This window comes from Strix aluco, chromosome 14 (genome assembly GCF_031877795.1).
Source record: "Strix aluco isolate bStrAlu1 chromosome 14, bStrAlu1.hap1, whole genome shotgun sequence".
NCBI lineage: Eukaryota > Metazoa > Chordata > Aves > Strigiformes > Strigidae > Strix > Strix aluco.
The window spans coordinates 23,348,139-23,369,246 of NC_133944.1; the positions used below are offsets into that span (position 1 = coordinate 23,348,139).

Genomic DNA, 21,108 nt, shown 5'->3' on the forward strand with positions numbered 1-21,108 from the left:
ACTGGTGTGATGAAAATGCAGGACTGAGCCTTGTACCCTAAGGTGCAAGTGAAGACAGGCTTTACAGGAACATTTCAAGGCAATCACAGCTTTCCTGGTGTTGCTGCCTGACTTGAGCTGGTCTTCTCTGTCAACATGCTGCTCTTAGCCCCTCCATGGAAGCTGATGCAGAAGCAGCAGCAGCTTGCTCACATCAGGCAGTCAGTCACAGCAGAAAAAAAAACTGTGAAAAGCTGATCCTCTGAGGCTACACAGCTCTTGCAAACAAGTTTCAGGTACAGGGGGCAGAAAATGTCACCAGTGCCAGTGCCAGCCCCTCCACCTCTCAGCAGAGATGGCAAAAGGAAGTTTCTCCCCGAATTGCAGCTGACACTGGTTGGTGTCCAACCACTCCTACCACAGGGAAAGGGAGGAGAAAAACAATCACCATCCTGCACGCCTCCAAACATTCTGCAGCAGGGTCCCAGCCCAGGCTCCAGCAGCATCAGGACTGTGCTATCTCCAGCAGACAGCTGCCTACATGGATGTTGGAAGCCAGCTCCACCTACAACCACCATCACCATGTCTTCAAAAAGGCTGAGAAATAGAAACCACAGGGAGCAGCCTCCATGCTTCATGCCCCCAGCAACTACCTGTCTTGCATCTAGAGGGGACAGTCCTTCCAGGTCCAAGACTGCTGCACAGTGTATGGTGTGGGAAAAACCCCAGAGTTGCTGTAACAACCGAGTTTACATGGGGTGGGGACGGGACAGTGACCAACCTAGTTCAACAAAAAGCCGGTAACACTGTTGAGTGGAAGCATCCTGTTGGGTAGTCATTTCATCCCCTGAGGAGGCTGGTGCACACAGTGCCACTCCCCAGTAACTGCCATTTTCTGAGCAAGCACGTTCCCAACCCAACAGCAGCAGCTACTCCACCGCCACCAGGGTGGAGGGACAGGGCAGTTGTGCTGTGGAGCCCACCTGCTCTAGTGTTCAGCCCTCACTCCCCAGAGATGCTCTCCCCCGTGCTGACCATTCAGGTATCTACACTAAAAATAAGCCACAGGCCTTCAGGCTTTTAATTTTTGCCTGCTTCTTGCCCTGGCCAAGAAGGAAAGTGGGAGATTTCTATGGAGCCAAGGGAAGAACTCAAAACAGAAGTGGAAGACAGAAGGATGCTCTGCTGGAAAGAGCCAAGACCTTCCCATCTGAGCAGAGACAACTCCTAATTCATCAGAAAGGGATACTCATGCTGGAGTGACCTCACAGCAGAGCCACGCCACTCCCTGAGGCACACTGCATGGAGAGAACATCACCTCCCCACATCGCTGCTGGGCATGGCACGCACCCAAAAGCTGAAGACAAAACAAAAAGCAGGCACCAGGCTGGAGCACTGGAGGTAATATTGCTCAAGAGGTTTGTCCCGCTCATGTTTAAGAGGATACCCCTTCCCTCATAATCCAGCACCCCTCTCCGCCCTCTCTCTACTGCCTCTTCCAACAGCCTTGGATGTTTTGAGACTGAGTTAAATTAATGCAGCAAAGGGATGTGACCTGACTTGAGTGCTACAAGAGAGGACTGGGTGGGAAGGACCTAATCAGTCTCTTCCGATCCTGCGCTCCAAAAGCGAAGCAGACATGTGATAAGAGCAAAGCTGGTGATACTGTATGCTCTTTTACTAATCTCTGACTCTTTAGGTCAAAACCATGTCAAAGTTGGTTATTACGCAGCATCACCATATACTGTTATAATACAGTATCACTGCAAGAAAGACTTTACCTAGGTTCCCATTCCAGATCAAGCTTTCAGGATGCGTTACCTAAAGAGTGAGGCAGCTCTGGGATCCATCATAACGTGGGTAAAACACCCCATTTGTAGAAATTCTCTAATGTCTGTCATTCACTATTCTACAAGAACAACAAAAAAGTTCCTGGTGAAATGCTAAGAAAATTGGGCTTAACCAGGATCAGTTTTCTCCTCAGGCTATTTTCATGATGCCAAAAACTGAAACTCTGAACCTGAAGGACCCTGCAAGTTTTCATTGAAAATATTTTATTATGAAATATGTGTTATATTATCAGTTATAGAAATAAAGAATGTAAATAGTAACACACATTAGAAAAAGGAAACAATGTTTCAGTTACCTTAAAAGCATAAAAGAAAACATTTAAACATTTCAAATTTAAACAAACTGCAAAATAACAGGGCTTCCTGCAAAACAAACTTCATTTCCCAGTAGGCTGATCAGTCAAGGGACTTTCAGACCTTGATCAGCCATAGGATCATCTAGGGACTTTCCTTTTACATCTTTCCAGCCAAAAAGTAGAAATCCGTAGAGAGCAATGCCCTGACTTTATTCCCCAGATGACCAAGAACCACCTACTTAATAAGACTGTATTAAATAAATTAAAAATCAGACCTTAACACCAATGAAGACTGAAAGCCATTCAGGCAAAGACAAGACTCGTATGAATTAATGAAAGATTCATACTCAAGAACAAAACAACACTGAAAAGTTAGATGAAAGCTTAGGCAATACTGAACAGCTCCTATACTACTCCTGCTCTGCTAAATAAGACCATAAGAAACGATGGGCAGTGACCTACAGTAAAATGCCTCTCAGCTCAAAACGAAGCACAAAAACCTCCCAAGAGCCAGAAAGTTTTTGACCCTTGCCCTTATCCTTCAAATGCATAAACACCACTAAAACACATTGCAAAAGCACGCCTCACCTCCCCTCCCCATCTTGGCATTCACGCCATTCCCAGCCACGAAAAATAAAACCGAAATGTGAAGCTCCCTGTTGCAAATCTACCAACTTCTTGCACGCTCCGAGGAGCACGTGCTACTTACCAAAAGCCCAGAAACAGAGCAGCGCCACAGAAAACAAAAGTAGGAGGTCACAAAACAAAGGAGCTGAGGGACAATGTCCACTGCCTTGATTTCTCCACTTGCTAACCCACCACTCTCCCGAAGCACACAGCCCTTCAGTGCCTTTTGTGACCTGATGAAGAAAACAAAGAGCAAAATGAAAGTAAAACCAGCCGGGAATCCCCAACTGCAACTCATCTGTGGCAACAGTGAGATGAGCAAAAATACCCCATCAGATCAGCAGAAGAGTGTTATTCCTATTGTAAAATATATAGCTAGATGGTAAGTTAGGTAAAGCTTTCAGGGAGTGGTCCAAAGAAGTGGGACTTGGAGGCAAACACTCTGTGGAGTAAACTCTTTGTTGTGTTTAAGGCTCTTACAATGGGAATATTTTTATTTATATGCATACATCTGATTATTCTGGCACACGGGGAAACATTTATTTACCATTTCCATTATATCTAAGAGAAAAAAGCACCCTGCCTTTCCTTTGGAATGGGAACAAGGTTTAAGTGAGAACATAGTAGATGTGAATGATTTGAGGAAAAATCCCAGGTTTCTAGATAGAAGTGTGTGCACAGAGATGTTGAGATCTAGTCAGATAGAGTGCAACAAACAATGAAATATTATTAATATTTCTCTAGATGCCAGAGAAGCTACGTTGGAAAACCAGATGCAGCCTGCAGCCGAGTCCCAGACAAGGCAATATGGCACACAGCGCTGTTTTGAAATGCGTTTATCAGAAAAAAACTAAACAAAACACAAACAGGTCCAGCAACACCCCCATCTCTGGATAGAAATGCTTGCTTTGGTTGTCTTGCCTCAAGCATGGCACCGGGGATGGGGGGGGGCGGGGGGGGCTCTGAGAGGCCCGGGGGTGGATGGAGGGGTCCGTGGGTGGTGAGGGGGTGCTGGGGGGGCTTCGGGCAGCACCTCCGGCCGTGCCCTGCCCCATTTTGAGGCCTTACCTGCCCGGATCTGGCCCATCGCTGCCCCCACTGGTGTTTCCACCAGACCAGAAGCTGTCACAGCACCACCAACGCAACCCCTCTATGGCCAAACTAACAGTTCTGTGGCTAAAAATCCCCAATGTCGTCCTTGATGGCCTCCATCCCATATATAACTCTGGCTTGGAAAAGCCGAGATACTGGTTTGTGCCTAGCGCCTGGGAACAAAAGTGACCTCCAGCAATGCTTCTGACCTTAGGCTTGAACATGGGGAAGGGCGCACCCAGACCCCCAGTCCTCCCCAAATCTAAACCCTCATGGGGTGCCACAGCACGACGCCTCCGCCAGGGAGAAGGCGAAAGGAAGACCTCCGTCCATCTCCTCCTCCCCGCCCCGGCACTCACCCGGCTGCCGGTCCGTCCCGGCGCGCTCCTATAGCGGCCGCAGCTCAGGGCCGCCCCGCCGCGGCCCTCCCGACACTGAAAACGAAACCGGCCGACAGCCAAGCGGCTTTGCCGGGAAAGCACATGAGTGCGCGGCATGGGCGCCGAGCCAGGCGCGGCGAGGCGCGGACCCCAGCGCCCAGCGAGGGGCTGCGCCGCCATTTTGCGGAGGGGCTCGCGGCGAGGCGCGGCGCCCCTCAGCGCCCGGCGGGGTCTTGGCCGCCATGTTGTGGTGGGTGTCACAGCCCCCCAGGGCGGCAGCTCAGGACCCTCTGGGGGTCCACCGGCCCTTTTCCTGCTTCTTCCCCACTTCAGCAGAGGAAAAAAAAAAAAACCAACGCATTTTTTAATGCCATTTTTTTTTATTATTATTTCTTTTTTATTAATGCTCATTAGTGGGACATCATTCAGGAGGACCTTCTTGACAGAAGCCAGTTCCCATCATCTTCAGCAGACATTGCCATGCAGAGAGGGAAAATGTCACCTCAGCACTGGTGGCGTTAGAGCAGGAGGAAGCCCAGACAAGCCCTTAGCCGGTACTGAAATAGCCAGCGGAGGCGGTGTTGGGAACAGGGTGGGAAGGGAGGTAGAAAGTTGGCCACTACACCAGGGCTTCAAGGCCACCTTGGCCACACTGTGGTGGCACACCTTTCGCACCACTTGGCTCCTGCTGTGTCACGGACACAGCTGGTTGAGACCCAGTAAGATAAACTTTCCTTGGCTGCCATGGAGCAACCTGTAAACTCAGCTCACTCCCGTGCCCCAGTCACCTTCTCCACCAGCCTTGGCACCACGACCCCTGACAAAACCCAGGAGTCACACGGAGCAAGGAAGTACTGGGGGAGCTCGGAGGCCTCTGGTGTTGAGGGTGGGAGAGGAGCAGGTCAGAGGTGCCTGGCTCATTCTGTGGGGAGGACAACCATGGCAATGAGGGAACAACCACCATGCCCAGGGAGCTCAAGAAACTGAGGCCGTCCTGCTACCAGCCTGGCAGGGCTCTTCATGGAAGCCCCAACTTTAATATCACTTTGTGTGGGAGGAGAACATCATCCTCTGCCTTTGTTAATGTGATCACCGTTACAGTCTTAGATTTGTTGCCTGAGATCTCTTCCAAGTGAAAAGACAAATTAAAGAAGGGAAGCATGAATTGGTACAGGAAAACAACTGAGCCACTTCAGATAAATTATTGCACTGTAGTAGGAAGGAAGAGGAGCTTGCTGTCTGACTAGATACACTTTCTCTTTTAATCTCTTTGGCTTCCTTATCATTTTTATTGCTTTTCTCAAGTTTGGTCATACTGTCGCAACAACATGGGCATAACAATTTCCCTAGAGCTCTACAGGCTCTGTAACGAGAGTACCCAGGCCACGAGATCTCTCTGTTAAAGTACTGCACTGAAAATTCATGCCTATATCCTTTTTTCAGCCATACCCAGGTGTTTTAGCATAAGTGGTTCTGAGTTTACTTGGAGTTTGATAATGTTATTTGAGTTGCTGAAGTCTGTCAAAATCAGAAGCCTCTTGGCTCATAGTAAAAACAAAACCCAGGGTCAGTGCAAAACATGCTGCATTTCCAAACCATAACAACAGAGAGACACCAAAAGGTGGGCAAAGCCCATTTCTGCCGCCTCCCATGAGTGCTAACCCACAGCCCATGCACCTCAAGAGTCCAACCCTTACTCCTAAGCACACAAGGCCTTTAAAGATCCTGAAAAGGTAGTGTGTGTAGAGGTGCAGACTTGCAGAGGAGAGGCTCTGTGGAAGTACAATTGCACAGAAACTGGAGTGTTTCTCAGGAAAAGGAAAGAAAATTCAACCGAAGCTGATTTAAATCAGCTGGTCTTTTAATTGGTTCACAAACAATCTTTCTGTTTGTATACAAGTTCCTACACTCCTTTATGAAGAGACCAATTCTATAATCTTTTCTCAAGAAAATCAAGAAGCAAATGATTCGGGAAGCTAAAGTCAAGTTGTACAATTACGTATCCCTAAAAAGGGAGGAGAAAAAAGAAAAGTATTATATTAGTTTATGCCACACTCCCAAGAAGGGCTTTGAGAGTCAGGTATGTCTGAACTCTGCTTACCTTTCTTGTGATGATCTCAGGATTTCTGATCTCAAACAGATGAAGCCCTTTGCTGTTCATCAGTGAAGTCAAAGCTATTTCAATCCCTATGGAATCAGTAAACCCATCCAGTTACAAGTACAGCTGTCCTGGCTTACTGCTCATCGTGTACTACAACCTTGTCTGCCTGATGCCAAAAGCTAATTGTGCCCCAATGCCCCACAACCTTCAGCCTGACGGAAAACTCACTTTTCCTTTGTCCCAGCCATTTACAAAGTGTTCCCCATTTCCCAAGTGAATCCAGCAGAAATTCACATCAGTAATGTGGTTCCCCCTCACCAGCTGTCAGGGTTATTGATGTGTTTTCTCAGTGCTTAGGTTTGGGAGATCTGATGTTAGACACCTTACGAAGTACATTGACCCTTCCCCAAAGGGAAAACTCACTTGAAATCACTTCTGGAATTCCAGCAACCGAGATCATTGTCTGCAGGAAGTTTCTTATGGACAGGTCATTCTGAAAGCCAGTAAATTCATACAATGAATTTCAAAGACATCATTTAGCTACATTTAAATGTAGCTACATTTAGCTACAAATGGCCTTTCTTAGAACTTACCCCACTTGGATCAGCTGTGCATTTAAAGACTTTAAACTCTATGCTGAAGGGAAGGAAAAAGGGGGGAAAACAGTCACTAAAGTGACAGAATGGCAGAGATCCTCTTTTTGTGCTGCTGGGCTAAAAGAGGCAATGAAACCCACAAGCACCACAATACTGACCTGGAATCTGAAGCATGCAAAATGAGCTTCTTTTCCGCATAGGCAGCTTGGATAGTGACAGTGATTTCCTGCACAGAGATGAACAGCAGAGTTGAGATGTAGCTCATCTTGCCTTACAGCGGGGAGTTGCATTTGGAAATTCTGGTTTAATTTCTATGACCCAGAGTTCAACATCCTTCTGGCTTTGCCTGCAGACATCACTAGAGAAGGTTGGCATCTTCCTTCTCCATTCGTACACAACGAACTTCCCCCCCACCCAATGCCCACAGCTTCAGCCTGTGGGGCTCTGGACTGGCTCATCCACAGGACTGATGCTTTTACCATTTTGTGAACCAAATCCTGCATAAGGAAGGAAATGGTTATGTAGGGTTTTGTTTCCCAATGACCATCTGTCTCAACATGAAAGATCACCAGAATGGATGTGGAGAGGCCAGCCCCAGGGTAGCCAGGGCTACCACAAGTAATCTTACCATAGTGTTTTCATTTATAACCAAATTAAAAAATAAAGCAGTCTTGGAATTCTGGCCATTTAGGCTCATTTTCTTATTTTGCCTGTATGCAAACATTCATTTAAAAGGAGCATTTTGTGATCCAGTTGCAGGACACAACCAGGGGTCTGGCAGGCCAGGACCAGATCACATCCTGAGAGCCATGATTTTAGGGACCACCTCTGGTTCAGTGCTTCTGCAGTCCTACCAGAAATTTGTTTCAAGATATCACCGGGAGCACAAAATCCAGCTGTGCATATTTCCCTGTAACCTTGCTAACATAGGATACTTTCAGAGGACAGGAGGGAATTATTCTCAATTACAGTTTAACCCTTTAAATTATAAAGACTCTGATCTATCTTCAGGCAGGGTTTTGCTTTTGGGCAGTGTTTAGTGTCTGTACCAGCCCATAATTACAAGGCTGGACAAACATACTGCTTTGTTGTGTTGTTACCCATGACAGAAAGGCTGTTGGCATTTATTTTTTCTGCCTCCTTAGATTCAGTATAGAGCAGTCTGGGGTAAAACACAGTGTAAGCAGGAACGTTCATACAGGCATACATAGAGGAAAAAGTGATATTTTGAGCTTCGCATTCTTCAGAGCTGTATCTTCATTTCAGAGACAACCATCCTCTAAGTGGGGGTCAGAGCTAAAACTTGGGAATGAGGAGATTCCAAAATACATACATTCCTGTGGTGCGTTCATTCTCTCCTAAAATACCTCAGCTGAAGGAGTTTCACTGTGTCCAATGCAGGTTAATGGGGGCTCATCAGAGCTTTCTAGTACTGCACTTACCACCTTGCATACCAGTGATGGGCTGGCCTAATAGAAGAGGTGTTGAGCCAACACAGCCACTGTCATCATTCCCAGCCTCAGATGTCAAGGGAAGAGATGGGAATGTTAAAAGGAACTGATATGCCTTCTCCACCTCCCATGGTTTAGCCATCCACCCTTCCCAAAGGGCTCCCTGCCATTACTATCCCTCAGCATCAGGAGTGGTCCAGACTCAGGACAGAGCCTGTCCCAAGGTCTTCATACTCAGGAGAAGCAAGAACTGACCTTCTCCATGTACAGAACCATCAGGGGCTCTTCTCCCGCAGGAAAGACGCTGACCTCCGCTGCTACCAAGGACTTCACGACTGTCCCTTCAGGCTGAAGAGAGATTTGGGGGTGGGCGAGACTCCACACCTTGGCCACAGAGTCATTATAGGAGGTGCCTTGAAAAATCTGGTCAGGTAAGGAGCAACAGAAGTGTCAGGCTTTTTCCATACCACATCCCAATTTCATGCCAACTTGCCACACAGCTGCATCCCTTCTGTAGTCCCCAATTCCTCCTCCAGTTCACACAAACCCAGTAGCTCAGTCAGGTTTCAGGGAAGCTGTGCTAGCATAGAGGGTGGAGAAATCCTTGCAAAGCACAACAGTTTCTCCACCAGTCCCTGGTTTTCACCATCAGGCCCACCCAAGACTCAACTTATCGAGGGAAGGACACAAGATGTTACAATGCAACAGAATCCATTTGAGAAGCTGCTCGTTTGACATAAAATTCTCTGAATAGGACCAAAAGTTACCATCTGCACCGCCTTCCGCTGCGCTTCTGTGTCTTCCGTTTCAAACAGCGCCTTCGGAAACAAACAAGAAACAGATTGTAGAAAAATGAAAGATGAGGTTATGGTTAGTGCTGATGCGGGGTACATGGGCCAGAGCACTGATGTGCAGCGTGTGGCTAGTTCAGAGGCATGGCTGAGTTCCTCCTGAGTTTCTATCTCAGTAGAAACCCTACCTCCCCTTTCTACCTCAGTACTCCCACAGAAAATCACATCACTTTACAACTCAGAAGACAAGTTTTCTATCAGCTGGTGTTATCACTCGAAGGGATTACACTACCTGGTAGCACATACTTGTGAAGAAAGTACCAATTTCAGACCAGGATCACGTGTAGTGACTGACTATAGATTTCTATCTTCTACAGAAACTAGCTCTCACCAAGAAACAGTATTTAGAGCATTTTGTACTCCCCAAAATATGATGTATGAGGGAACCACCCCTGAAAGTCACCTGCAACTTCTCCCCTCTGAAGGTCAACACCAGGCGCTTATCTAAGAACGCTGCCAAAGCCAAGGAGTTGAGGTTGTGTTCAGACAGCCAGAAGTAGAGCATTCGGGACTCAGTCAGCAGCGATGGGGAGAAAACAGAGTCACTGAAGACATCGGAGTAGTTCTTGTACAGGACAAGGCCCTTTAAAGGAAAGCAAGCATGTTGGCCACAACAAGCAGCAGGGAGACAGGACAAGATGTCAATACCTGCATTTTCATTGCAAGCCGAAGGCCTAGCTGGCTGGACTCAGAAGAGAGAGCAGGCTCCTCCGCTGGGCGAAAGGCTGGCATCAGCCCTTGCTGCAGACTTGCCAGCCCTCCAGCAAACATCATCATTGCCAGCAAACCTTTGGTCTCTGAGCAGCCTGGGTTACTTTACCTTGTGATGTGATTCTAGGTAATTTGCTTTTATTAAAGGAGCTGATGCAAGGGCGATATCAACGCTGATATCCTTATCCTGGACAAAATTTGCTGCAGGAAGAAAACACAAAAACCTCAGACCAGAAATATGACCTTAAGCAGAGCTTGCGACAGATGTTTTTAAAGACTTGCTGCAGAAGGTGACTAGGAGTTATAAAAGGACACAGGGATGGGACTGAGGGGTCCCACTCCTTTGGGTGCTAGTGCTGATCCTGCTACTGCTCACTGACTCAGTTTCTCCACTGGGTAATAGGAATAATTACTCTAGTTTTACATTCTGTTCCTTTTCGCTGATATTTGGGACTGGGAACCATTAGCAGGCAGATACAGATGCTGTAATATCTCAGCCCCAATACTCCAGTGCACATCACAGAACCATAGAACGGTTTGGGTTGAAAGGGACCTTAAACATCATCTAGTCCCACCCCCCCTGCCATGGGCAGGGACACCTTCCACTAGCCCAGGTTGCCCAAAGCCCCGTCCAACCTGGCCTTGAACCCTTCCAGGGAGGGGGCAGCCACAGCTTCTCTGGGCAACCTGTGCCAGGGCCTCACCACCCTCGCAATAAAGAATTTCTTCCTTATATCTAATCTCAATCTACCCTCTTTCAGTGTAAAACCGTTACACCTCATCCTATCCCTACCCTCCCTGATCAAGAGTCCCTCCTCACCTTTCCTACAGCCCCTTTCAGTACTGGGAGGCTGCTATAAGGTTTCCCTGGAGCCTTCTCTTCCCTGGGCTGAACCCTCCCAACTCTCTCAGCTTGTCCTCACAGGGGAGGTGCTCCAGCCCCCTGATCATCTTTGTGGCCTCCTCTGGACCCACTCGAGCAGGCCCGTGTCCTTCTTATGCTGGGGATCCCAGAGCTGGACAAATGCTCCTGTTCCAGCTAACATCGGTCCTTCTGCAGCTATCCTACACCTCTGGGCATTACATAATGAAGGAGAAATACCTTATGAAATGAAATGTGTCTTTCAACCAGTGCAATCACTCTTAAAAACCAAACTGATATAGAAAATTCAAAACATAACAGTGCTAAGGTTTATTTTGCTGTTTGAGGGCTTGGGATCCCGTACACATTTTTGAAGGACTTTTTTGATGGATGTGGCTACTGCCCTGCTGGGGCTCAAATGTTAAAAGTTGCACATAAAAAAATAAATCAGAAAAAACAAGGATATTTACCTGCTAAATCATGTACATAATTTGCCAGCACCTGGGCAAGAAAATTGATTTCATTGCACACCTACAAGAGGAAGAGAGGGGGAAAGCTGAAGGCAGAGGATAGGATTTTGGATTGTAGAGCAGAGCTGGGCCTCACGGTGAGATCTGTGGGCTGTTTGCCAGAGTCCAGCACCATCAGAGATCCCAGTGTCAGCACAACCTTTCATCTTGTCCGAGCTGGGTTTTTTTGGGGATTCTATTTCTTTGTCTTATTTTTTACAAGCACTAAAATTACATTGCTATTATCTTGCGGGCATATGTGAGCAGAGGAGTGTGTAGCATACAAACCAACCTTTCCTCTGTCCGCAGGCAATGGCTGATCTTACCTCACTCTTGAGAACAAGCTTCAAAGTGAAGGAGATGAAGTCTGTGAAGAGCTGCTTCAGCCAGCCCGGTCTGTGTAAGACAGGGAGGATGGTCAGGGACCGCCCAGCGGTCCCCACAGGGAGTGACACTGGGGCTGAAGCACTCAGGGACGGGCAGAGGGGCAAGTGAAGCCTGATTTTGAAGGGGGATGGACTCACTCCTTGTCTCCTTGGAGGTGAAGCTTGAGTTTGTGGAAAGTCAGGTAGCAGTCTGAGGCATCAGCAGCCACTTGGTCCTTCTGGCACACTGCAAGGGATGAAAGAAAAAAGAAAGAAAATAGCTAACTTGCTACCGAGATGAGGAGGACGAGTGCACTTTGGCTGCCCCTCTGCAGTGATGCCCTGCTCCAGGTCTGCAGAGTTCCCCACACCTCCCGGGGGATGTTTCCAAATGATTCAGGACCCTGCAGAGTTGGGGCAGATGGGGCTACCTTGCACCCGGGTGGAGGATTTCTGCTCGCAGCTCCAGCCAAGCTAGTCTGCCGGACACCCTTCTTCACACTTCACTTGCTCACACACTTCGCTCGCTCCTGTTGTCAGGCATTCAGTTGTTCCCTAACATCACCCAGAAGAACTTGGGCAGTGTGTGCAACCCACAAACAAGAGCGGGGAGGGAATTAAGTCATATTGCAAAAAGTTTGGAAATTGCGATATACTGTCGTTGAGAGCTTCACGCAGCTCTCCCTCTGGGAGGTTACGAGGAAAATGTATTTTGAGGCACATGTAATAACCCACATCCCTCTCATCCCTTATGGGGGGTGGAGGAGTGTAGTTTGTCTCTGTCCTGTTCTAGTCTAAGTCTGTTGACCTTCCCGAGGAAGAGGCTTTGTTTCCCAGAGCACACCTTGACCTGGAGACAGCTAAAAAAATGGACTATAAGAACATTCAAACCTCCTGAACCAAAGCCCTCATTTGGCTCACTCTTTTGCAACATGTTTTTTCAAGTCATCCTGAACAGCAGGAGATGAAAAGTCAGTCCTGAAGAGAGTCCAGAAGACCAAACTGTTCTTCCTTTGCTGCTGGTGTAAATCAGCATCACTTTGCTGAACTGATTTATACCAGCTTCCTCTGCTTCGTCTGTTAAAACTGTGAGGGCTTTGAGGGCCATGTTGTCTCCTAGCCTGTGTGCAGAGGGTGGCAGAGACCCACTTCCAGCCCCTGGGTGCTGTCTGATCCCCACGGAGGTGAGCAGGGCCGGCCAGGGCTCGCTGCCCACCACCCAGTCCGTCCTGCTGCTCTGGAGGAAGCACACACACACAGACTCCCCACAGCTAGCGATTCCCAGCCATTACTTACTCAGTTTAATGTTTATCTGGAGGTCAATGGAAGACTCGATTTCAAAATCAACTGAATGAAAAAGCTGCAAACTGTAACGGCAGAAGAGAGGATATTTAGCAACCCGTGCTAGAAGCAGCTTCTCCCTGACCACCTGTCAGCTGCAGGGTGGGTTTTGTAGCACCTTTCACATCAGTCCTTGCACTATGGTGTGCAAAACCCCAGCACGCAGCAGCCTGTCTCAAATACTCTGGCTTTAAATCATTGCAAACCACCGCCTTAGCAGCACTTGGAATGGGACCATTAAGCCCCTTTTTCCCCACTCAGAGTTTATAGAGCAGTGAAGGAGAGTGGAGAAATCAACTTGTATGCTTTGGCCATCTTGTCTCCTCATGCAAGGAGTGACAGTGAGAATAGAAAGGCAGAAAGCAAGATGAGAAGAGCAGTAATAGCATATAAAATCCTGTCTGGCTTCGGCTGTAAGCAATGCTGCCGCTGCTAGAGATCCAGAGGAGCGTGCACCCTCCTGCACCCTCCACACCTACTCATGCCATGGGCCAGTCCTGCCTGCAGGCAGCAGCAGGACTGGGGCCATGGTCCTTGGCAGCAGCCAGCCCCCAGGTACTTACAACCAGGCCCCAGCGTAGCCATAGGTCAGAGTCCCTTTGAAGAAGGCTGTCACGTTTTTAATGGCAATGTGAATGGCATCGTTCTCCTTGAGCTCCACTTCGCTCTGCTCTATGGACAAGCCATTGACCTGGATGCTAGAAACAACAGAAACTTGGTTTGTCCCCAACCCTGAGTCTATTTTCTGTGACCGGGTGAGACAGGTTTGTTCTGAGGACATGGGGTCTCTAAGGGGCCTCTACCAATTCCAGACTCAGAAGCTGTTGCTTCTGTGCCTCCCCTGCAGTGTTCGGATATGAGGCCCCCCTGCCTTTGCTTTAAACCTGAAACACAGAGCAATGTGCTGCAGAAACAACCCCATTTTATTGCAGTGCTCTATGTCAGCCACAGTCACAGCAGGAAATCACAGAATCGTCTCGGTTGGAAAAGCCCTTGAAGCTCCTCCAGTCCAACCATGAACCTCACCCTGACCGTTCCCAACTCCACCAGATCCCTCAGCGCTGGGTCAACCCGACTCTTCAACCCCTCCAGGGATGGGGACTCCCCCCCTGCCCTGGGCAGCCCATTCCAACGCCCAACAGCCCCTTCTGCAAAGAAATCCTTCCTAAGAGCCAGTCTGACCCTGCCCTGGCGCAGCTTGAGGCCATTCCCTCTTGTCCTGGCGCTGGTTCCTTGGCTCAAGAGACTCATCCCCCCTCTCTGCACCCTCCTTTCAGGGAGTTGTAGAGGGCCATGAGGTCTCCCCTCAGCCTCCTCTTCTCCAGACTAAACCCCCCCAGTTCCCTCAGCCGCTCCCCATCAGACCTGTGCTCCAGACCCTGCACCAGCTCCGTTGCCCTTCTCTGGACACACTCAAGTAATTCGATGTCCTTTGCACCATTGCATTTGTTGTCCCCAAATAAAAGTTAACAACACAGCGAAACCCAGCCGTATTTGTCACAAAGCCTGGCCAAGTGACATCCTGCTGACAAGGGTGGCCCTGGCAGCCACGACAGTGTGTCATGGGCACCATCTGTCGGCAACAGGCCCCAGGAGCTCCAGCCTGCAGGGACAGAGCTCCCATCCCCCTTGTCACACATGTGCTCTATGCCCTGCCTTGCTCTCTGCCCACCGAGTCGGAAAAGCTCTTAAAATAATACATCAGCAGCCTAAATCTTAAGATGCAAATTGTCTGCAAGGCATAGATCTGAAAATGTGTCTGCCCTCATCTAGACCTTTGCTTTCACCAGGAATTGCTGGATCAAAGCTCCCTCTGAGGCCAGTTTCTGTTCCCCCCGTCTGCCTGCACCTCCCCAGCACAGAGATACTCACTTGGTGAGCTCATAGGCCACCTTGCCAAGGAGCCGCATGGACCTTTCCCCGGTGATATTTGGGAATTTGGCATTTCTGAACGCTGTTTGAATGACTTGCGCCGTTTCCTGGTTCACTGTGGGTGGAAGAAAAGGGCAAAGATATCAACTGCGGTCTCTCCTGGCTGCAAAGTTGGGTCCACACCCTGAATTCTGTAAAGCACTACAGAAGAGTTCTACCCAAGGCATTTTCATTAGATTAAAGAAGCACTAGAAGTAGCTTCAGAGTAAATTTAAAAAAAAAAAATTAAAAATGCCTGACTTTAACAGCTGATGGCAGCCGGGGACAGCAGCATATGTGACTCGATAGTCACCAGCAGGGCTGTTTCCAGGGAATCAAGCCCAGCTTCCACAAACCTCACCCACACCTTAGGGGCAGATTTTGGAAAGGTCAAGGCTGTGCTCGTCCTGACACCGCACAAGCTGTTGACTTTACCCCAGTGCTTTTCTCTGTTGCTGCTTGCTTGTATTGCAGTCATCTGTTGGGTCTCCAAAGGAAAACTTCTGAGACTCAAGTTTCTGTACCCATTTCCCTAACGTTATCCAGTCCATTCCAGCCTCAGGCACACACTTGTACAGGACTTTTTCTTTCTAGAAATACCCTCTCTTAGTTTGGCCCAGCACCCTCCTCTGCATGTACCACTGTTGGAGGGGATAGGACAGAACTGTTCCCACCCTTTGCAAAGCACTAATTATTCATCCCCACCCACAGAGCCCCCCAAATCCTTGCAAATAAACCCACAGCAGCAGAGAAAACCTGTTTCTCCCCTTCTGCACACTGACCCCAAGAGATGAGAAATCAAACACGCATTTGCTGTAGTTCTTCCATCACATCAGCCCCCAACGAGGAACAATGCTAAAACTCTGGGCTAAGGAGAGGGGTTGGGGACCACTTTCTAGCTCCTTTGAGAAGTTGTGCCTATTCAGCTCAGGTGCCCATGCTTGAATGCATGATCCCAGGCAGGTGTTAATACATCTTATTAGATAAAGAGTTTCCATGAGAGCCAAGGAGGAAGAAACTCCCTCACTTGGTTGATCTCTCACTAACTTCTCCTGATGGAGTGGGGGGAGACAGAGCCCCGTACAGCAGGCACTTACACAGCAATGCCGCGGGCTTGGTCATCCTGCAGACGATCCCCGTGACACGGTAAGGGAAGGGCCCAAACTCACAGGCTGCTGCTGCTGTGTGGACAAGCATTAGCAAGATGCCGAAGGTCCCCAGCCTCATCCTGCCAGCCCAGAGCATCTTCAGCCAGAGCAGAGAGCGCTGATGAGAGAGACTGATTCCTGACCGTGGCACAGGCTGCTTTCATACCTCCAAGCGGACCTCATTCGAAGCAGGACATGACCTGCTTCCTCCGGTTATCAAAACTCATCACACATTTCCTAATGTTCCTATAGTTTCCTTAACACTCCTCAAGTCACACACTGCCTTCCTCCCACAGCAGGCGCTTGGGCTGCAGGACTTGGCACTCCTGCCAAGACTGCTTTAACTCAGGACATGCAGACATCGAGGCGCATGGAGAAAGCTGGAGGGGGATGGAGATTGTGAGGGGATAAAGTCAAGGGAGCAGCCTTGCAGTCAGCCTCCAGCCAGATCATCATTTGCTTTTCATACAGAAATATTCCATATTTTGCATTACTGCAGTAATTTCCCAGCAAAGCCCTCTTTGAAAGATACCTACATTAACTGCTCCCCCTTCCAGTGATTTTAGGCACACTGTGGGGAAACTGAGACACACTCCTGGGAAAGGGGTTCCTCCTGCTGGGTGAACCCACGTCTCCCACATCCCTGGAGAGCTTCATGACCACAGGACTGGGATGTTCTCTGCCTCTTGGCTGGATTTGTGGAGCATCTTTGGTTTGCCACCTTCCAGATGGGGAAGAACCCACTAAGCTGGGGCTTTTCATGCACCTAGCCTCTCAGCTGCTATTTGGAAAACATTAGAAACCCAAGTTCACATCCGCTCCTTGTTCACACCTGCCCTGCACACCACCATCCCTAACACCCCTGTTGTGGTGCTGGGGCCCATTCCAAAACGAGCTCCAGGACAAAACAAGTGAGGTTATTTCACCAACAAGGCTCACTGCAGCTCCTGTGAACCACTTTGCCAGCAAAGATTGATGGAGAAGGAAAGGTGAGATTTTGGCAACGCTGCAGGAACACACTGAACCCCCTGAGGAAGACAAGGTGTCAACCTCTCCCTGGCAGATGCCTCGTCCTCCCTGCACTGGGTGAGCGCATTTCCTCCTGGGAGCCCTGCTGTCCGGCAGCCCCCACCCTGCTGCGCTGTTTTCTTCCTGAGTTGAGAAAGTGAATGGCCTTGGGTACCCCACGGGAGGCACTCGCGGTCACTGACCTGCTGAGGGAAACCAAGCATCCACAGCCTTCCTCCAGACTTCTCCAGGCGAGCAGCATGGTGGCCCAGGACAGGCTGCCTGCTGCAAGATGATACTTCATTATAAATGAGCAATTAAACATTAGAAGCACATATAAAGATAGCAGCTGGCTGACCAGCATAGCCCCTGTGACATGGCAGCCCAGCATCATCGTCTCAGCCGCCGTGGGTTTCTTGCTGCCCCAGCTAGGAGGTGTCTTTGTGGGGAAGCTGAAAAGGGCATAGGTGTTACAAAAGGATTTAAATTCAAGAGGCTTTACCTTGCAACTGCTCTGATTTCTGTCCTTCATCTCCTGGCTCTCACACGCCCAGCCCTCCCCAGCAGCTTGCAGTTCAAGGGATGTTGGTGCAGCAGCCAAGACCTGGGGTGAGGGAGTCCTACAGCCACAGCAGGAGGGGGCACCCCCAGGCGCGGCAGTGCAAACACATCAGAGGCACCAAGGCACTTAAATTGGCAGTCAGAAACACGGTGCTGCTGGGAGTCATGCAAGCCTGTGTCCCCAGCACAGCTTTCAGCAGAGGAAGAACACGCTCCCATTTATTGCAGGGCACAAACTTGCAAGTGTTGTGTGCAGTTTAAGTTTTACTGGAACAGATCCAGAGGAGACACTGCAGCAGGGAAGCAGTCCCACTGAGGCTGGTGTCAGTCACTGTAAATGGAAGCAGAGCAGGACCCAGGAAACCACAGCCACCCCTCTGCCCAGGGCAACAATTCATACCAGCCTGAAGGGAAAAGCAGGGCATTTTGATGCAGGGCTCTTTGTCACTGGTGTCCCAGGGAAGATAACACAAAGACCAAAAACCCAGAGCCAGGGTAGATGTGGTATGTTTACAGCCCCCTTGCAGGCCAGCTCCCCTGCCCTGTCACCGCTTCAGAGGCTGCTGCTGGCAGATGACCCGAGCTGAGAGCAAGGGAGGACAAGGGACTGCCGGGCATTGACCTCCAGCAAGAACAGGAAGACTGGAGACTTTCTGCCTACAATAACAAAAGCACATGGAATGTGGAGGTGCCGAAAGCATCCCTGCCCTGGAGTAACCAGGCAGAGGCCAGGGCAGCGGGGACACAGCAGCCCACCCCCCTCCTCCTCCCAGTGCAAGGTCAGGCTAGCAGGGGACAGGTCAGATTTAAAAACCCAAAGAAAGGTTAAATTCAGCTAGCAGGAGGCAGGGCAGGCTTTAAAACCCAACAAAAGATTAAATGCCCAAGCTGCTGGGTAGTGCTTACAAAGGGGATGGTAGAAGAGGTTTTGATAAATATTTGCTGTGCAAGGCTTTATCTGAAGGCCATGCATGCAGACGTGTGCTCACCACCTTGCTGGGGGTTGTCCTAGGGCTGGGGTTGTTTTTCCCCACACTCTCCAGAGCAGAGGTACATCACAGTGCCATTAATCTTTGTGCTGCATTGACCCAAAGGTTCAGTGTTACCCTGCAGCTGCTTCCTGAGATAGCCTTCCAGGTAGCCCGGCTGCCCGCCGCCCCGTCAGCAGGACGGGCTCCAGCACCACCTCTGGGCCTCATGCAGCAGCTCAGCCCCAGGATGGCAGGAGGACAAGCCCACAGCCAGCTGCTTCCACCTCACACAGCAGCACAAGGCCATGGTCAATCCCACATCCAGCAGCAGCCCTTGGAGACCTTGGGTTGTGCTGTCAAGCCCCAGCAGCAGGACTCTTGGGTTGAAGAAAGACTCAGCTTTGAAGAGAGGTTATTTGTCAGTTAAAAACTATGACAGGCTTGGATGTTAGGCAGCAAATAAATTCAAACTCCAGTTTGTGAATTGTGAGATTTTAACAGACTATTGCTTGGGAGGGTAAACCACCCATGAGGGATTTTTTTGAACAATGAAGTTCCACATGGTTTTCCATTAAATTCTCCTGAAACCAACCCAATTTCTTCTCTTCAGTATCACCCATAAGAACCTTCAAAACCAAAAAAATAAGCTGGCACACACAGGTGACCCTAGTTCAGCCCAGGCTTGTCACCACTGAGGCTGCCAAGGGCAGCTGGGTTGAAGCCTGGAAGAGCAGCCAGCTGTGTTCCTGCAGCACTGACTCTGCACTGCTAAACCCAGACTGAAAAAACCACAAATACAACTTTCAGTGCTAATATAAGAAATCTGGGTGGTTCTTCTGCAGCACAGGCCACTGAGCAGACACAAGACATGGGCCTAGAAGCAGTTATCTCCCAGCATCTGCCCAACCCTCCTTGAGCATGAACTAACCTCAAGGCCCTCACTGCAGGCTCAGGGCCCTGGCTGTACACCAGGCCAGCTTCATGGTATCATTCCACTGGACATTCAGACAACATTAAATACTAGCTGACATTTCAAGAGCTATTCTTATGAAGCAGAGGGGCTGGATGAGGCGATGAAGGCACAGTTGGCATGTTTGGTAACACAATAGGGGGAATGGCCCTGGGATGGCCTCCAGCTGGCCTAACATGTCTGAGGAGAGAAACTTTGGATGCACAGCTCTGCAAATCCCACCAGACTCACAACTAGAAATAGATCACAGGGCAAAGAGCAGGGGGAGGTTCTAACACTTTCCTGGACAAGTGCACAGCCACTGGGATGTCCCTGGCTGCTGAGAACAGGGACAACGAGCACGTGCACAATTTCTCTTAGGAGAAAAGGGGGAGTCACACACCCCCCAGCTTATCTGCCCAGCAGCAAGCTCATTCTCATGAGATTTTTGTGCCATGAGTTGAAGACAGGAACATACTCTTGTCACCAAGCAGGACTTCAACAACTTCTGAAGTAAGCAGCCTGTTGGAAGTTTCTGCAGCAAGAAGGAAAATGTGTAAGACAAACTACATTTCTCCCTCAACTTGTTTTCCAGCAAGGACAGAGATCTGCTCTCAGCTGGGCAGAGCTGACAGAAGAGATCAGGAGACAGCAGCAGAGAAGCTAGTTTCATTCTGCTGCTCACTTTGCCATGCTGTGAACCCTCACCACCCACCCACCCCCTGTTTTAGAGAAGCCCTGCACAGCACACCCATGGCTCAACAGGTGTGTTAGCTGCAGCTGGGCTGCACTGGAACATTTGCATGCAGCTGTGCTTGCAAGCACAAAGAGGATTGAAACTAGCAGCAGAATCACACAGCTTGAAGTGTGAGCCAACAAACCCAGCTTCCTAAACCCACAGCCTTGAGGCCCCTTCTGTTCTCTGCAACCAGCACAGGATCATGTTATTCCCAGAAAACCTCTTTGGGATTCCTATGCTTTCAGCAGCTTTGCTCTGGGAGTTTCAAGGCTCATTTTTAACTAGTGTCTAACCTGAATTCCCTCAACTAATGTAAGGCCCATGCTCACTGTCTCACCCACAGCTGGCACACAGGCTGTATCACCTTCCTTGCTGTCACTGCTTAACATCTCTCACTGTTTATGTTGCCCTTCCTCTAGGCTGAGCTGCCTCAGTTCCTTCCACTGCTCCCACACCTCAGTCATCCCCACTCGCTCCCAGGCTGTCTCAGGCAAAGCCAAGGCAGGTTAAGGATTAGTAAGAGTTAGTGCTACTCCACACACCACCAGGCTGGTGCTCTGAGCCCTCAGCCAAGCACTGCTCTCTCGCTTCCTAGTGCTCCTGCCTGGGTGCAGTGCTGGCAGCTGTCTCTGCAGAATTACAGTATTTACTTTCACATTATTTGCCCAGTGTCCTCTGCTGTAGCCACAGCTTCCCTCCACCCCAATAGCAAAGAGAAGTACACATTTCAATAAGCCATTAAGGAAACATTCTCTAAGGCCCAGGAGCCTCACTACATTCCTCCAGTGACATTAGCTATGCTTAATTAGT

At 49.3% G+C, this 21,108-nt stretch overlaps 2 protein-coding genes across 7 annotated transcripts in view; both read right to left on the reverse strand.

Moving 5' to 3' along the window:
* Positions 1-4,305, reverse strand: part of NLRC5 (NLR family CARD domain containing 5) — a 52,979-nt gene extending 48,674 nt beyond the window's left edge. For 3 of the 6 annotated variants that reach the window (XM_074840059.1, XM_074840057.1, XM_074840058.1), the window contains exons 1-2: positions 4,204-4,303; positions 2,835-2,985 (exon numbers count right to left, since the gene is read on the reverse strand). The gene's annotated coding sequence lies outside the window, so the exon portion shown is untranslated. Of the gene's footprint in view, positions 1-2,834; positions 2,986-4,203 lie in introns of all 6 variants that reach the window. The other 3 variants (XM_074840055.1, XM_074840060.1, XM_074840056.1) reach the window with 3 other exon arrangements.
* Positions 4,306-6,064: 1,759 nt separating this feature from the next.
* On the reverse strand, positions 6,065-16,219 carry CETP (cholesteryl ester transfer protein). Its single transcript, XM_074840061.1, has 16 exons — positions 16,020-16,219; positions 14,884-14,998; positions 13,575-13,709; positions 12,967-13,037; positions 11,830-11,917; positions 11,632-11,701; positions 11,267-11,327; positions 10,044-10,135; positions 9,627-9,806; positions 9,140-9,190; positions 8,628-8,795; positions 7,080-7,147; positions 6,919-6,961; positions 6,749-6,818; positions 6,326-6,411; positions 6,065-6,229 (listed from the first exon to the last, which is right to left on the reverse strand). Exons 1-16 carry the CDS (start codon positions 16,165-16,167, stop codon positions 6,155-6,157), a joined length of 1,521 nt encoding a protein of 506 aa, XP_074696162.1. The 5' UTR covers positions 16,168-16,219; the 3' UTR covers positions 6,065-6,154.
* Between the last annotated feature and the right edge of the window lie 4,889 nt (positions 16,220-21,108).

Bases quoted from the DNA above. Each gene is read 5' to 3' on its own strand.
- CETP (XM_074840061.1), bottom strand. From the start codon at position 16,167: ATGCTCTGGGCTGGCAGGATGAGGCTGGGGACCTTCGGCATCTTGCTA. The intron at 9,807-10,043 runs GTAAAGTAACCC...TTTCCTTTAAAG, and splicing joins ACCTAGAATCACATCACAAG to GGCCTTGTCCTGTACAAGAA. The intron at 8,796-9,139 runs GTAACTTTTGGT...TTACCTGACCAG, and splicing joins AGCGGAAGGCGGTGCAGATG to ATTTTTCAAGGCACCTCCTA.